The sequence below is a fragment of the Phragmites australis genome, chromosome 5 (genome assembly GCF_958298935.1).
Source record: "Phragmites australis chromosome 5, lpPhrAust1.1, whole genome shotgun sequence".
In the NCBI taxonomy this organism is placed as follows: domain Eukaryota; kingdom Viridiplantae; phylum Streptophyta; class Magnoliopsida; order Poales; family Poaceae; genus Phragmites; species Phragmites australis.
This window is the reverse complement of record NC_084925.1, coordinates 8,406,288-8,422,848: the sequence shown is the minus strand read 5'-3', so window position 1 is coordinate 8,422,848 and position 16,561 is coordinate 8,406,288. Positions and strand designations below refer to the sequence as shown.

Genomic DNA, 16,561 nt, shown 5'->3' with positions numbered 1-16,561 from the left:
CTCCCTCTCCTCTAAAAACCTAGCACAAGGCTCTCATATGTATGGCTCAAAGGGGTGGTCTTCCCAACCAGTCAAACCTCTCTATTTATAGCCTAGGAAACTTGAACCCCAGTTTCCTTGACTGTTTACAAAATACTCTTCTCTTGTACTACATTCCTACCTACCACCAGAGACATTTTGGTACATTTTCTCCTCCATCCATCGGACGACCGTGGCGCCTTTATGGCTTAGCTTCGCCTCGACGCAAGCTCTCAATGATGCTACATGCACTCCATCCACCCACGGTTTTGTGGCCAAACCAGGAAACCGACTTGCACGTTTCTTAAGGCGTGACTCACAGCTGCTTGCTTTGACCTCAAGCAAGTCTTCCGATGTTGACATGTGTCCTCCGTCTTGCGATCTTGATCGCTGGCAAGTCTCTCCCGCTCCTGATCCTTCGCTTGACTTCGTCAACACACTGCCTTTATCAACCTTCATCTTTTGCCTTGCTTGAACTCCACGTGTATCACTAGGATCATCCTTGACTCTGTCCGGCCTCCTTAATCTTCCGGCACCAAACACTCCATTTAGCCCCGATCACCCGCTGTCGACCGACAAGTTGCACCATCACCTGCACACCATGAGACCCGCAAGCATGCATCTCCAGAACCATATAATATCATCACATGTTAGTCGAAATCAAAATCAAGTTGAAAAAGATCAGACATAACAAAAATGTGAACACCGGATGATCCGACATTTACACCAGTGTAACATCGGACCATCCGGTGAGTACAACTCCACTGGAACCTGGTTTGCATTCCTCTCTGAAAAAAATAGTACGGTGATCATAAAATCCCAACACTAGACAATCCGGTGAACACCTCAACATTTTTGCCTCAGAATTGAAAGGCTCCGGTGATACTCTCCGGTGTTCACACGCCCATCACTAGAACTTAGTTTTTCAAGCTCTCTGGAAATCTTTGTTCGGTGAAACCTCCGGTGATCACCTGTGTACACACCGGACCATCTGGTGAGGCTACCGCACTAGACTTTCACATTTGCACCCTTCTCTGAAAAATTAGTCCGGTGCTCACTCTCACCCACATCGGACCTTCCGATAGATAAATTTTTCTCTGCGTCTACGCTGAAAAGCTCTGGTGCTCACATCTACCACACACCAGACTATTTGGTGAGATCAAAAACCCTCAGATCGGACTATCCGGTGAGTGTAAACTTCCTGTACGCAGACAATGATACAAACTCTATTTTTTTTAACTTTGGTTAGACAAAATCAACATTGCAGAATATAATCATGCATGTGCTAACCAACAAAAACTACACAAACATCAATCACTCATCATACAAGATAAACTAAGACATATCTCAGCTTAGTTTTTCTTTAACTCACATAAACAGAAAAGAAGAAAACAAAAGGGCACTCCAAGCTCTATTCTGAGAATGCATCGGGATTAGTCACTGATTATTTCGCCAGTTGCCAGGAATTAAAGTATTTCTTGTGAATTTAAATCTTGTGAGGTTTCTGCATTGGAAAAACAGGCTCTGAGACTTTCAGTAGAGTCGATCTCAGCACAATTTCTCAGGGCAAGCACGAAGGATATGGTTTGTCACCCACATCTATTGTCAACAAACGAAGACAATAAATAAGCCGCTCTTGTAGTCTTGGAACGATCAATTCCAATGCCAAATCATTCTTTGAAGAGACTCCAATGCCAAATCATTGTCTCTTGTACAACTTTATCATATTTAAGTAATGAAGCCGAAAAATTAAACAAGAAATGCCAACGCGCCGATCGAATCGATCAGATGCCGTTTCTTAATCATGCGCACCATTCTTCTGCGGAACGTATTCAGCTTTTCTCTTATCATTTCGCCGAATGTGATAAAGAAAAAGGCATGCATCAGCATACCTATCAATGTCCAATACTAGAAATAGACAAGAACAATTCAATGGCTGCTCGACGACGACGCTGCCCAACTGCAGGTACTAGAACTAGCTAGTCGATCTGTAATAAGGCGGCACGTTGCCACAAACCCTTTCTTTTCTAAGAAACCGCATGCATGATGCAATGCAAGTTGGCGCCGCCACATGCATGCATGCATGCATGGCATGCATGCATGGTAGTTAGAGTAGTAGTTATACACACCAATATCTACGTGCCTACATACGTACGGAAAGGTTACTGTACTACTTTATTGCGGTCCAAAGCAATCAGTGCCATTTAGAACCATAAGATACTGATCTCTTTTCTAAACTAAGCTATCTAGGAATACTAAAATCGTGCTACGACCATAAGATATTAATCTCTTTTCTAAACTAAGCTATCTAGGAATACTAAAATCGTGCTACGACGTACGAACAGAACAACGCATGCACTTCTTAATCACCGGCCGTTTTGGTTTAGAGGCCAACATAATCATGGCGGCCAAATTAAGGTAATTAATCCGAAGGGGGGAGAGAGAGAGAGACCATACCGCGTCGGGAGAGAGTGGGCTTTGGTTCATTATTAACATTATAATCAAGTTTAGGTAAGTGATTAGTTAATTGATTAACGAAAGGGCGTGGTGGTGGGTCATGTACTAGCATCGCCGATCTCACGGCATTTGGAACGAAGCACACTACAGGGGAATTGTTAATTACCCGGTCAGGATTTCACCGAATCTAATGATGTTTGTCGCGGAACGACAATTAAGATCTTGTTTATTTTTGTTGTGGATTATCACAATTCTGCCATTCTGTGGAGAAACTTCTTCCTACCAGATTTTGAATTATAAAATTTCACGGTACAATGTGGAGTGTGTGATTATGAGAATCAGCTTTTACATTATGATTATTTGTTTTTCCTTTTGCTTTTAGCTAAAGAATCCATAATAAGAATAAAAAACAAACGGATCTAATTACTAGTAATTAACCAGTGCAAGGTGGCGTCACGACAGCTTGCAGCATACACGATTTGCCTTTGCTTTATATTGCGGCTGCTGCATGCGGGAGCCTGTTAGATATATTTTTAAGCCGTGTATATGCAACTTGTTACTATGTTTGTGGTTTGCTATAAGAGGAAGTACTTATGATAGTCAAAATCACTCTCCAACTTTACTTGTATGGGGACATTCGAATTATTTAATTGGGCATGTATAGTTAGCTTTCATGGGAAAAGTTGCCACTTTTCTTGATGGGCAGTATCTCAAATTAAGTAGCTATCCACTATCCCAACTTAGTAGTAAGAGTGATGCATGGTTCTCAAGACCCAACTTTGAATAATTGTTAATTCTTGTTAACATATACTATATGATAGTTAAACATATGATGATCTTCACCTTCAAAATCTAAATATGCATTAAAAGTATCAAAAGTCAATAACCAAAGAATAAACATTCCACTACACATATCACGTAAAAGGCGAATATTTAACCGACAAGCATTGCGATGCATACAACTATTTTCTTACAATTCGATCACGCAGCAGGCTTCGTAACGTGTGCTATGTCCAGCAATTTGCTGGATATTTCAAATAAAAAGGAACGTGCTAAATATAGACGCTCCGGCGATCTGGGCGAGCGAAATGAAACATAGCGGAATTGAATACCGTTGTCTCCGATCCATGCTTTGTCCTTGCCCGTATTACTCCAAAATAATACCTATCATAATGGCAGCCGTCCAGCGAATCTCAACGAACACTCCAGCTGGTCCCATGCATCCATTATTCTTAATTTATTCAGTGCTGCAGCAGGTCAGCTAATCAAGCTCGCTGCGCGCCAAATTGAATGCGCTAACCACCACCCGATTGATCGGTCAAGAGAGTTTCATGTCATCATATGTTGCCGTCGTGGGACCCGTCGGATTGCCTCGGTAGATCTGACCTTAAGCCCGTCTCTAATAATACATGTCAGCTAGCATTTCTGTCTACGGAAAGAAAGAGTACGAGAGGAGATAAAAGTAAGACTACTAATTAGTAGTAGATAGTCTACATATTTAATTCATTGATTTTACAGTCTATCACACGTGAGTCTACATTAATTTTATAGATGGTATTATATTTAAGCTATTGAAAAGGTTATCTATAATATTATCTATTAAATGACATATACAAATCTTATAAATAATAGCTATTTATATTGTTGAAGATGCTCTCACTCTTGAGTGATTTTTGCAAACACTAAGGTGGGTTCTACAGTTTTTAATGTTTTATACTGAAACGGTTAGTATTAAACGACATGGAAATTTTTGGTCTATACATACGGCCTACTTGTATTTGTATATTTAGTATACTAATATCACTATGTAAGAAACCATCAAAGTAGACATCATATTAGTGACAAAAATGCTTAGTACGCGTCATTAATGACCTATTAGTGATGGCTCCAGTGATGACGCGTCACTAATGTTATCCTGGGCTGAGACCCATATCAATGAGGAAATCACTCGTCACTAATGACAACAGTAATGAGTCATTTCACAACCCGTCACTAATGACTATATCATTAGTGACGGGTTACAGAGAGATCACTCATTAGTGACAGATGATAACAACACCCATCACTAATGTAATAGTCATTAGTGACGGATCTTGAAAACACCCATCACTAATGTGAAGAGGCGGGTGCTACGGACCCAAACTTTCTATCCAATTGAACGAAGAGCAAACTCACATCCGCATTGTCTCTCTCGTGCACAAGCCTTATCTCTTCTGCGTCAGCCTTACCTCTTCTCCTCCTCTTCCTCCCTCTCTCTCATGAGCACTCTCCCCCCTCCCTCTCTCTTGATCTCCTCACTCATTGGCCCGTGGGTGCGCAGTGGTGGTGACCCGGCATCCACGGCAAGCCAGTTCGCCCCGATCGAGGTTGATAGGGAAGCACGGCCATGGCTGGCTCTCGCGGAGGGAGCGGCGGTGGGATCTCGTGGCGGTGCACGGTGGCGATGCCGACCGGATCCAGAGACCACAGTCTGGATCGCTCTAGAATAGTGCGGATCACGGTGCGGTGTCCACCTTCCACCTCGCTCCCGACATGCCACTCGTCTCTCACCTCTACTTCAGTCCAGCCTCACTGCCCTCTCTCTCGGCTCCTAATGTTGCCCCCTCGGATCTACGCTTCCGAGGGCTATTGTCGGAGAGTGAACTCCTCAAGCAGGGATCCGGAGGGACCCCCTTTGAGATTCGGCTGGGGGGATGATTCTGAATCTGTTTACGGGTGAAATAAATGGGCGTAAATGTGATGGTAAGTGGAATGGAAGGATCGGATGCAGAATGCAGTAAATGCTCGGGAGGTTTTTTAGACAGGTTCGGGACGCACTGAGCGTAATACCCTACTCCTGTGTGCTATAAATGCTCTGAGAATATCTCTCAGAGATGTTTGCTGGTTACAAGAATATTTGTCTATCCTAGAGCTTCGGGCTCCTTGTTCTTCGGTGATCTCAGCTTCTGTGCTTGTACTGGACCTCTGTCTTCTTCCTCGGCTTCCTCCTTGTCCGAGAATCCCCTTTTCTGTGTCGACCGGCTCTTCCTTAAATACTCGCCAGCGGTAGCGTGCCCAGAAAGGGAGGGCACGAGTTCCAAGGTGCCATAAATGGAAAGCAACCATCATGGGCTGCTGCATGAAGTGACGGGGGGTTGAAAACGCGCCCCCGTCTGGCCTTGTTCGTCATGATGTCGTTCTGCAACGGGCGCCGCGGAGAGGGCCCACCGGGCAGCCACTGAACGGCCCGGCGTGCCTGCTCGGTCTTGTATACCTGACACAGCAAGGCGGCAGGCGGGGCGCCTTGGGCTTCGCAATGTTATCCCGATGCGCGCCGGATGACGCGGGATGGGACCCGTGCATTAAATGTCCCCATGCCCTCCTGCCAGAATGTGGCAGGGACTGTCAGGAAGCATGGGGGGAGCAGTTGGAGGCGACAGGCCACGCGCCCTCTTAAATGCGGCATCGGGCCTTTCACCAGCTGACACCTCACCGCTGGGCCCTTGTGGGGGCCACTAGCGAAGGATTTCTTAGGCCGTCGGGGAACCGAGTGCTCGGGGGTCGCTGTTCACAACCCCGAGCACTCTCTCCCAGATATGCCCTTTCTTGGTCCTTGGGGAACCGAGTGCTCGGGGGTCACTATTCACAACCCTGAGCGCTCTCTCCCGGAATCTGACTGATCGGGTCCTCGGGGAACCGAGTGCTCGGGGGCCACTGCTCGCGACCCCGAGCACTCTCCCGGAACTGACTTCCTTTGAGTCTTCGGGGCACTCGGGTGCTCGGGGGCCGCTGCTCGCAGCCCCGAGCACCCTCTTCCCGGTACTTGGCTTTTTATGTCGTCGGGGGACTTGAGTACTCGGGGGCCACTGCCTGCGGCCCCGAGCACTCTCTTCCCGGCACTTGGTCTTCTCGGGTCATCGGGGAACTCGGGTACCCGGGGACCACTGTTCATGGTCCCGAGCACCCTCTCCCGGGACTTAGTCTTCTCGTGCTTTGGGGAGATGATCCCCGCGGGAGGGCGCCACGTGGCAACCTGCTGATCTGGCCTCGGAACTCGGGTTCCTGTGTCACCGACAGCTATCCTTCCTACTGCTTCACGTCAGCTTTTAGGCACTTGAGGAGCCATTGGTGCTTGCTATGGTGAAGGATTGGGAACCTTGGGGTGGACTTGAGGGGCCATTGGTGCTTGCCATGGTGGAGGATTGGGAACCTTGGGGTGGGTTTGCAGTGGCTTCCGATTGGGGTTTGCTTGGGCAGTGCAAGATCTAGGTAGCCATTGATGGATTTTTTGTTGTGTGGTCGTGATTTTATAGCCTCCTTCTTCCCTTCTTGCTTCCCCCATCTTGTTGGTGGTTCTGTGCCTAGGATGGTTATTCAAATGAGTGATAACCAGCACAAATCCACTTACATTAGGGTGCTGTGCAGCAAGAGATGTTAGGGATGGGTTCCAATGATCGAGCAAAGGCGAATCTGACCCCCTCTTTATGCTACTTCACCTTCAATGGTTTAACTTTATACACAGATGATCAGTTTTTGATGTGGGGAAACGAGCTACATGCTGCATCCAGATCGCCACTTAGGGGTTGCCTTGACCATGCACTTGTTGCTGGCTGGATGTTCTTCCCAGGAAGAGGTTGCAGTGGCGGGGGCTGAGAACCGTAGGGTGGTGTTGTCTGGTGTAGCTCCTGAATTGAGGGTTTGTTCATCCAAGGTGATTTGCGAGCTTTTCACTTTTGTAGTGATGGATGGTTGTTTTGGTTGCAATGTTTTGATTGGTTTATTTTTGCCATGGGCTCTACTTGTCCTTTGGCTACTAATGTTGTGATGAACTTGTCCCAAATAGGTCCAAAGTGCCAATGTGGGGCAATGATGATCAACCTTTTCTGAGAGCATGCCTTTGACTTTGAGAAATTGAGGCAAGTATGGGGTATCAAATTTGAGCTGGCCCTTTCCTCTCTTGGAGCCTATGCTACCAATCCTTGCTGGTGGTTCTGTGCCTAGGATGGTCACTCATACGAGTGATAACCAGCGAGCTCCACTTACATCAGGATGAGTAGCTTGTGGTGCTAGAGATGTTAGGGTTGGGTTTATATGATTGAGTAAAGGCGAAGCTGAGCACTCTTGATGTGATTTCACTTTTGATGGTGCTGTCGTTCATGACGGTATGTTTCACATTGTTTTTTTCTCCATTCATCTTTGAAGCCATTGTCAGCTTCATATATAGATGATTAGTTTTTGATGTCGGAGAATTAGCTACATGTTGCATCCAGATCTTCACCTTAGGGGCTGCCTCAATCACGCACTTGCATCTGGCTAGAGGCTCTTCGCTGGCAGAGGCTATAGATATTAGTGATGTGCATGTAAATCTCATGATGTGCATCTTCCTGGAATGAGTTTACTTAAATCTCATGGTATACATGTAAATATGTATTTTGTGTTACATGGCACTATTTGTCATGATGTATTTTGAGGTTTTTGAACTTAACGTGCATGTAAATATAAACTTACATTTTGGATCCAGACTCGATCCGGATTTTTTTTTAAACACACATTAGTGATAGTTTTGGACTCAACCCATCACTAATGATATATATTAGTGACGGGTCTGGACCCGACCCATCACTAATGCACAGTCATTAGTGACGGGTTTGGACCAGACCCGTCACTAATGTGTGTCATTAGTGACGAGTCCAGGCCCATCACTGATGAGTTCACATTAGTGACACAATAAGTGTGACGGGTAAAATACCCGTCAGTAATGAGGGTTATCATCCGTCACTAATGTCTAAGGTAATGTATGTTTTTCTCTTCGTTGAAGATCGAAATTAATGAAATGATGGTAGTACGTACAGAGATACGCATGGATGTAACAAGACATGCATCCACAAGGCCGGTCTAGCTCCGGCCTAGTGCTTCGGAGCAGAGCATTGCTGTGGTCAGGGTGGGCCGTGGCCCCCCTAGTCTAATAAATTTTCTATATTCTGTGGTGTATTTTCTGCATTTTGTAGTGTATTTTAGATCTAATCTCTAATATTTTATTGATTCAGCCCCTCTATGGTCTAGTTGGAATCTATTTAGCTTCATCGGCCCTCTCTGAATTTTGGTTCAAGCTCCGTCGATGCTAGTGCTACACATATCGCACAAGGTTGTGGTTACTGAGCTCTGTTCAAGTTCATATATATATTCTTATTCCACAAGGACATGATACGCTACAATTATTTCTCATACACATTATTGCTTTTTAGATAATATTGATGGTTCCAGGTAGGAGTATATATGATTATGTGAAAGGAAGTATATATATTTCTATGTATGTGTTACGTACAAATACAATGATGTACATGCATTGTTATTTTTCTGGTTTTATACTACTTCACCTTTTCCAGTACAATTATTTTTCTCTTTACGAAACGAAAAGATCAAGAGCTGCACCTACTTATTCCATTCCTTGATAGCTCCAACTAAGACAATATGGTACGTACGTACGTCGCTGTCGTAAACAAACAAAGAATAAGTTACAAGAAAGAACATAAGTAGCTTTCACGCCATCATCAACAAGGTATCATTTTTTTATAGCAGTTTTGAGATCGTTCGATGACGAACAAATTAAAAAAACAATATACGTCCATATCAAGAAATAAATTGGCCAGGATGTTTAGCGAGTAGGCAGCAGGTCACCACATCCAGGCCACAAGAGAATTTTTTTCCTCTAGCTAATGATCAGTGGTGTTTGTTTATTTAGTGATAAACGGGTTTTATCAAAAGATATACTATTTTACAATCTAATCGATCCTTCATGTCCTCCCAAGAGCGATATCATACCTCGCGAAAGCGATATCGCGCTGCGTTTCTTCTCCTGATTATTTTGTCCGTTTTGTCTTCGATCTATGCTACTTTGTCTAGTCTGAAAACGATGAAAGTCTTGTTCGCTTCCCCTTTATGTTTCGACATATATAAGTTGTTATAGTTTTACCTAGAAAATCGTAATCTTATTTTTTGAATAGGCTAACATAGATGCACGAGCTAGCTTTAGCATTACACGTTTAATTCAACATATATGTTAACATAAATAATTATAGGGAATTTTTTTAAGTATATATCGCTCTCGTTCAAAATCCCCTAATCCTATATTGTCAAGTTTTTTTTAGCTAATCCTATATCATGAATTATGTGATTCCAAGTTTAGAAGTAGTAAGGTGAAATTGAAGATAAAAGAAGCTAAGACGAGCTAACACACTTATAGCGTGATGGTTTGCTTGCTGGTGAGCAAGTGACTGGTCGCGAGTTTGATTCATAGTCTCTCACACCATTTATTTTTTCACATAGTCTTGAGCGCATGTGTATCATAATGAGAGGATGATATGTCCATCACTTACGGAGCTTGAGGCTTCGTGAATCTCTTTTATAGTCATGTGTCATATGTGTATTGGTTGGGTGTGCCGTTTAGTAGTCATATGTGTATTGGTTGTAGCTCTGGTATGAGCTTTAGTGTGTGTGCGTGTGTGGGTATAAGATGTGAAGTGCGTTTAGCTTGTGAGGATGTGCGTGTGTAGGCTTAAAAAGAGAAAGAAGCTAAGGCGAAACCCTAGGAAGCTAGGTAGGTTGGATATATTTTCAGTGGGTTGAAATCAGGCACGCACGTAATCGGGGGCGGGCCCACCCAACCAGTACTGCCTAGGAAAAGCGAAGCAGAGTGTGTCAAACATGCCATGCACGGCACAGAAGATCGCAGCTCTCTAAAACACACATGCCCATTTGCACAAGTAGAGTTTCTATATACTCCATCAGGTAGAAATAAATAATTGCACGCCATATTATTATTAGACTCAAATTCTATATAAAAATAATACATTTTAATATAAAAGTTAAAAGAGCTGTCATTTATGTTAATAAGCAGAGCACCCGATGGGTGAAAGAATACAAAGCAAAATCCGAAGAGGACTCTGAAGAATACTACTTATTAGACTGAGATGGACTGGAAGAGGAGCCATCGATCGAGATCGGCAGATCTGGAAGTCTTGATCCCTTTCTAGTTGGAGGCATGCATGGCATCTGGACAGCATGTTGTTTTTTCTTCTTCTTTTGAAAAAATAGCACTAATAGATAGTGATACACTGATCGATAGTTCCCTGTAATGTGCACATACCCTAGAGAATTCAGAGCAAGGTGATGCATGTGCGTCAAATACCGCACTGTCGTCGGCAACAACTTGGCCAGTACTATACTAGTAAAGATACGGTATCACGTACTGGTCTTCTTTTTCTAACTAGGAAACGGACTGTTGACTGTACCAGGGGCCGAACCAGCCGTGAGGACCATTAGATGCTCCTTGACGAGACACAATCTAATGAGCCAGATTTTTCTTCTTCTTTTTTTTTTTTTTTTGAGGGAGGGAGGAGATTTTTTTATTTTTATATTTTTTAAATAAAAATTACAAATATTTATAATTTTTCAAAACGGACACATATATTTGTAAGTTTTATTTAAAGGTATAAAAATAAATAAAAAGTTCGGAGAGAGGATTTAAAGGGACAAGCTATAGGATGGGTGTGCATTCTCGTCTCATGCATGCGTGCTGCTCTGAAAGGTGCAGAAGATTTGGGCTACAACTGCAAGCTTGACGCGAACTCGCTACAGAATTCTACAGGCGCATAAAGATTTGGACTGGGCTGGACTGGTAACGGAGAGTTTCGAGCATTCCACAATTTCGCGGCCCAAATTATGCGCTTCGGTCTCTGAGTTTTTCTTCAGTTTGTAGCAGGCAACTGGTTTGGTTCGTGACTGCCAGCCGACCAAAGAATGCATTGCAGCACGGCAGCATGTGCGTTGCTCTCAACATTGTCAAGAGTGGAAGTGAAGAACGCGCCTGCCGCGAACACGCAAGTAGCGTGGCAAAGCAACAGGGTGCTGTCGAGCCCACTGGAGTTCGATCCTTCGGTGTCATATCCTTCATATGGCCTCCAATGAAAATCCCGGGTAAAAGAGGTCTGGTGTTAAAAAACGGTGAGGTGACTTATCACTCGTTGTGTAATGAGATGTGTGCGTTGAACTATACTTGTGTTTTGTCTCATAGGCGGTGCACGTATCTCACTGTAAATATGGATAGCGTGAACAAGCCACCTTGCACTTAAGCCATTTGGCAGTGCATTTTTCCTGGCATGTAAGCACGTGTAAGTCAGTTCTGGATCATGTATGGTAAAAAGTAAAAGAAAAGCTAATAAAACATATATATAATAACTTGATGAAAGTTGTAAAGTTAAATACTTGATGCAGTAGCTAGTACTGAGCGTCTGGTCGCTTGATGAACACTTGAAACAGACGATATATATGTAGTAGGCGGATATTCCCTCTTCTTCTCTGTCCTCTTCTATACCCAAAAATTGAAATGAGACCTTTGGGGGCTGCATTAAGGTAGGGGCGGATCCATCGCCCCTAACGTAGTCGCAGTCCAGATCAAATTATTAACACTGATACATGTAACACGATGGTACATCGAAACGACACTGATCGATGCAAAATCCTCATCACAAGCATCACACACTAAACATAGAATTACTGGTACTGCTAGCTTAGCTACTGAACACATTGGGTAATTAACCTAGCTACGACACCTGCTCAAATCAATGCAACCAGCGCCAATGTGACAGGCACGAGCATGATGGCAGTCATGGCATGAGCGGACGGCGACGCCACGGACGGGTCGGTTGCCCGCGCGGACGACGGCGACATCATCCACGATGATGGCGCCGGCGCCGGCGCCTGTTGCAGCGGTGACGGCGGCGACCACGACGGGGACGGCGCGGGCGGCTGATCCACGGCGAGGACGTTGATCATGAGCCTCTCCCCCATCTTGCAGTGGTCAAGGTCGGCGCTGGCGAAGTAGGCGTACCCCGGCGCGTCGAGGAGGAAGAGCATGCTGCCGTCGCGCGACGCGGCGCCGGCGCCGGTCTCGTTGCAGTGGTAGTAGCCCACCTTGTCCACCTTCATCACCGTGTCGTTCCTGTACACGAACTCTGACGAGAGAACACAGAGTTGCAGAGAACGATGCAAAATGAGCAGAGTTTCTTGTGGCATGTGAATGTATATAGACCAGCACTATCACGTACCGATGGAGTCCTCGACGTAGAAGGTGATCGGCGACGCCCAGTTGACGTAGTACATCTCCTTGTCCTCCGGCGGCGGCACGCGCCACCCGTCGGGGCCGCCGACCCTGTACCGCTTCCCCTGCCGGCGGGTTGCTGACGCCGGAAAGGCGACGGCGGCGAGGACGGCGATGGCGAGCGCGAAGAGGCGGAGAGACTTCGCTGCAGCCATATCCAACCGAGCAACGCGGTTGGAAGATGAAGGCTAAGGTAATTTCTTTGCCTCTGGTGATCAAGGCTATTGATGTAGTTGCGAGCCTGCAGTGAGAGCATGAGAATTGGACGTGTCATATATAGAGCAGTTGATTGAGAGGAGCGTCGCGAACTCCAACTGGAACTGCACCGGCCGCCATTGCTAGTGGCAGTTACGTCAACTCGCGCGCGCAGGGGCGAGGAAGTGGAGAACGTGGCGCTGGACTCTCGCCTGGCAGTTGCATACGAGGATTCCATATCAATCTGTCTTTTTTTGGGAAAACGCATGATGATCTTTATTCATTGTTCAATCTGTCTTTTTTTAAATACAAACATTGCTCAATCTGTCTTTTTTTAAAATGCATTGTTCAATTTGTCTGTAGGTATAGTTCTGATAGACGGCGTAGAGACCTACCAAACATTTAATGGGCCGAAGGCTTATTGAACTTCCTTTGAGGACCCTTATCGCAAGAGGCATGATATAGGATCTATTTGGTCACTTTAAGTTTTTTACTCTGCTCTAGATACCTATAGTGAAGCAGATTTACTATAGAGTAGGAGCTGACAGTGAGTTTAGCTAGCAAGGTGACTTTAGATTCAAGAATGAGAAATCTTTAAGGGAATTATTAATAATACCCTTTGGCGTTATATATTATTTTTTTACGTATAAGCATTTTGTGAGTATTTTCAATCGTAGAAAAGTATCATTTTTTTTCCCAAAGGTTATTTTAATTTTTTTACATAATCGATGTCCGAAGATTCTAGCTAATCTGCGTCATCTTTTGTTGTGCAGTAGTAAAGCGATTCTCGAGCATCATACTTAGCTAACGTCACCTTTGCGTATTTGATTCACAACAAATCTTTTGGGACGACCATTCAAACCTTGCGGTTTGACAAATTTGTAAACCATGCCAACATGTAAAATTACAAGCAAAATTTAGGAGAACACCTTGAAGGTTCAAACATGCTTACAATACCAACACTATTTTTATTAAACGCGACCGTTTTTAAAGCAATCTACAGCCCGATAACTTGGACACAATGCAAGAACTAGAAGGCATATAGCTTACAGCCAGCTTTGCTGATGCGACAACAGTTAAGAACCTTACAATACCAAGATAATTAAGAAGATTAGGTAATACAAACAGTTGGAAGAAACCTATTAAATATGAAAGATCACAGTCGCTAATCTTCAAGGAAATCAGTGATCTGCAGTTCTTTGCAAGAAGCTCTAGGTCAGCTGGCATCATTATGAGTTCAGTCATGTGGAAATTCAATGTCACCAGAACAGGATTGCTGACCGCAAGATCATGGATCCATTCACTGCCTTTATCAATAATTAGGCATTCTTCCATAAATAGCGCAAGTTGTTAGTACAATGATTCCATCACAATATTAGCAGCAGTAAGTATGCTAAAAGGAAAATCATTAATAGGTGCACTGCAGACAATCAAATGTAACTAATGGTTGCAGTAGGTCTCAGAAGAATACAGAAAACAATAGACATATGTTTGTGACTTATTAGTGTCCACATTGTTGCTTAAGTTTTTTGTAACGAGTTTGGGAAGAAGGATAATCACAGATGTCAACTCAAGCCAGTAGAGTTTGCTCTGTGGTTTTTAAGTTGTATCATATAGAATATTCCCAATAACCCAAGAAATGCATTGAACAAAAATAGCAGTTAAAACAATGTTGAACACCTATAGCTTACTAAATTTGGGGATATTTGAAAACTCTTTTCCTGATGGATCCATCTAAATAGATCAAAATAACAACAAAATGTTCAATAACCCCTTCATTTGATTCATTGTTTCACGCAGTTTGCTCAGTACCTCAACTTTTTATACATCAAACATATCCTACAACTAAAGCCACCACTCGTAACCAAGTAGAAATGCAGATGGGCTCCTAAGGCTTTTGGAAATCTTCTATGCTAGATGGAACAATCTGTAATCATATCAGGACAGTATGCCCGGGTTTATACGTCCAGATCTCCAGCCACCTTTCGCAAAAATCCTCCCTTATTAGAACCAGAACAAGCTTCTAACAGCAGAAACTGATGCTTAGCTCGGTGTTATCCACTATACCACTTCGGAGCATCAACTAAACTGCAACTCAATTACTCACTTAGTCACAACCCCCCTAAACCCAGTTCTGGGTTATTTCTTACACACCCAGATCAGAGCTAAGCAGAACTAGAGAATCGAGGACTTCGTGTACCTGCAGAAGCGAGCGACGAGGTGTACTCCGTCCGCGGAGAAGTCGGAGCACTTTCGAGCTTGAGCTCCTGCAGCATGTGTCCCCGGGCGCGGATGAGCTCGGCGAGGTCGTCGTCGGTGACGACCATGCGGCGGAGGTGGAGCGCCTTGAGGCACTCGAGCGGCGCGACGCGCTCTGCGACCCATGGCTGGGCGTACGTGCCCCAGTCATCTGGGCACGGTGACGTGCTTCCGCGGTGGGCGCATCCGGGCGGATGCATGCGGAGTTCGACGGCGGTGGGCGCATCCGGACGGACGCAGGCGCAGCCGGGCGGCGGCGGCTAGGTCACACTCGCGAAATCGCCAGAGAGATATCTCGATCCGGAGCTCGAGCGGGCGGGGTGGGGACATACCCTAGTGGCTAGTGACGGTGATAGGTAATTACCTCTAACTCCGTAATGACATATGAAATTAAGTTAATAGAGTATTTTTTTAACTGCTTATTAAAATGAATTATATTATAGTGTAGATAGTAATTGAGAGAGAAGAGTAGCAAATGAGCTCTCTTGTATTCATTAATTATGATGTTTACATATTTATATATGGTGAAAAGATATGACGAGGGTATATCTATTGGAAAAATATTTCTTCTCAATAGATACAACTCTTAGTAATTGATCACATGCTTATATTTAGAAGTGTCTATTTATAACACTCCCTCTTATCAATTATCTTGAATGTAAACTTTTTGTTAGAACTCTTCCAAAAATCCAGTTGGAAAAATATGAGAAGAAAATAATATATTGATATGCCATTAAAACTCCTTTAAAATCTAATAGGGAAATATAAGGAGAAAATAACATGATATATATTGATTATTACCTTATTATAAGCTCATATGAGAAACCTAAATAGGAAAAAACTCATTTTGGTGAGCTTAGAGAACAATAATTATAATCTATGGATTATATTAAAATCTCCGAAAATCTCTTAGGAAAATAGAAGGAATACTAGTGATATGTTTTTAAAACTCCTTTAAAACCTAATAGGAAAATAAAGAGAAAATAGTACAACATATATTGATTATTGTCTATTTGTAAACTCATATGAGAAAATCTTTAAAAGAAAAAAATCCATAAGCGAGTTGAGAGAACAATAGATATGTCTTTGATACCTCCTTTAAAAACTTCGAAAGGAAAAATAAGGGATATGACATATGATCTTATGTAGATATTGCCTTATTAAAAACCTTATATGAGAAATTGTATAAGAAAAACTCATAAAGGAAAAAAGTGCAATATAATTATGAACAGGTTATCATTTAGGGATTACCTCCCCTGAACCTTACAAATCTCGAAGTTGCCGCATACCAATTCCGTGAATACATTTTGAAATGTGAAAGTTGGTAAGGACTTAAAGAATAAATCAGTGAGATTATCACATGATTTAGTTTTCAAGATTTCTATCTCCCCATTATGAGGATAGAACAATTTATGAGCAATATGTTTGGTGATACTATTCTTTATATAATCTGTTTGCATTTGAGAAATGCATGTAGAATTATCTTCATAGATA

At 43.5% G+C, this 16,561-nt stretch overlaps 2 protein-coding genes across 2 annotated transcripts; both read right to left on the bottom strand.

Moving 5' to 3' along the window:
* Positions 1-12,069: 12,069 nt before the first annotated feature.
* LOC133917795 (early nodulin-like protein 17) lies at positions 12,070-12,834 on the bottom strand. The gene is made up of 2 exons (XM_062361647.1): positions 12,561-12,834; positions 12,070-12,467 (listed from the first exon to the last, which is right to left on the bottom strand). The coding sequence occupies exons 1-2, from the start codon at positions 12,766-12,768 to the stop codon at positions 12,070-12,072; spliced, it is 606 nt and encodes a 201-aa protein (XP_062217631.1). The 5' UTR covers positions 12,769-12,834.
* Positions 12,835-13,795: 961 nt separating this feature from the next.
* On the bottom strand, positions 13,796-15,380 carry LOC133917794 (coronatine-insensitive protein homolog 1b-like). The gene is made up of 2 exons (XM_062361646.1): positions 15,009-15,380; positions 13,796-14,136 (listed from the first exon to the last, which is right to left on the bottom strand). Exons 1-2 carry the CDS (start codon positions 15,265-15,267, stop codon positions 13,796-13,798), a joined length of 600 nt encoding a protein of 199 aa, XP_062217630.1. The 5' UTR covers positions 15,268-15,380.
* Between the last annotated feature and the right edge of the window lie 1,181 nt (positions 15,381-16,561).

What these genes read in the sequence shown, in the direction of transcription:
- LOC133917795 (XM_062361647.1), bottom strand. Translation starts at nt 12,768, where the DNA reads ATGGCTGCAGCGAAGTCTCTCCGCCTCTTCGCGCTCGCCATCGCCGTC. An exon ending in CTACGTCGAGGACTCCATCG is followed by an intron (nt 12,468 to 12,560) that starts GTACGTGATAGT and finishes TTCTCTCGTCAG; the next exon opens with AGTTCGTGTACAGGAACGAC.
- LOC133917794 (XM_062361646.1), bottom strand. Translation starts at nt 15,267, where the DNA reads ATGCATCCGCCCGGATGCGCCCACCGCGGAAGCACGTCACCGTGCCCA. An exon ending in CTCGTCGCTCGCTTCTGCAG is followed by an intron (nt 14,137 to 15,008) that starts GTACACGAAGTC and finishes TATTTATGGAAG; the next exon opens with AATGCCTAATTATTGATAAA.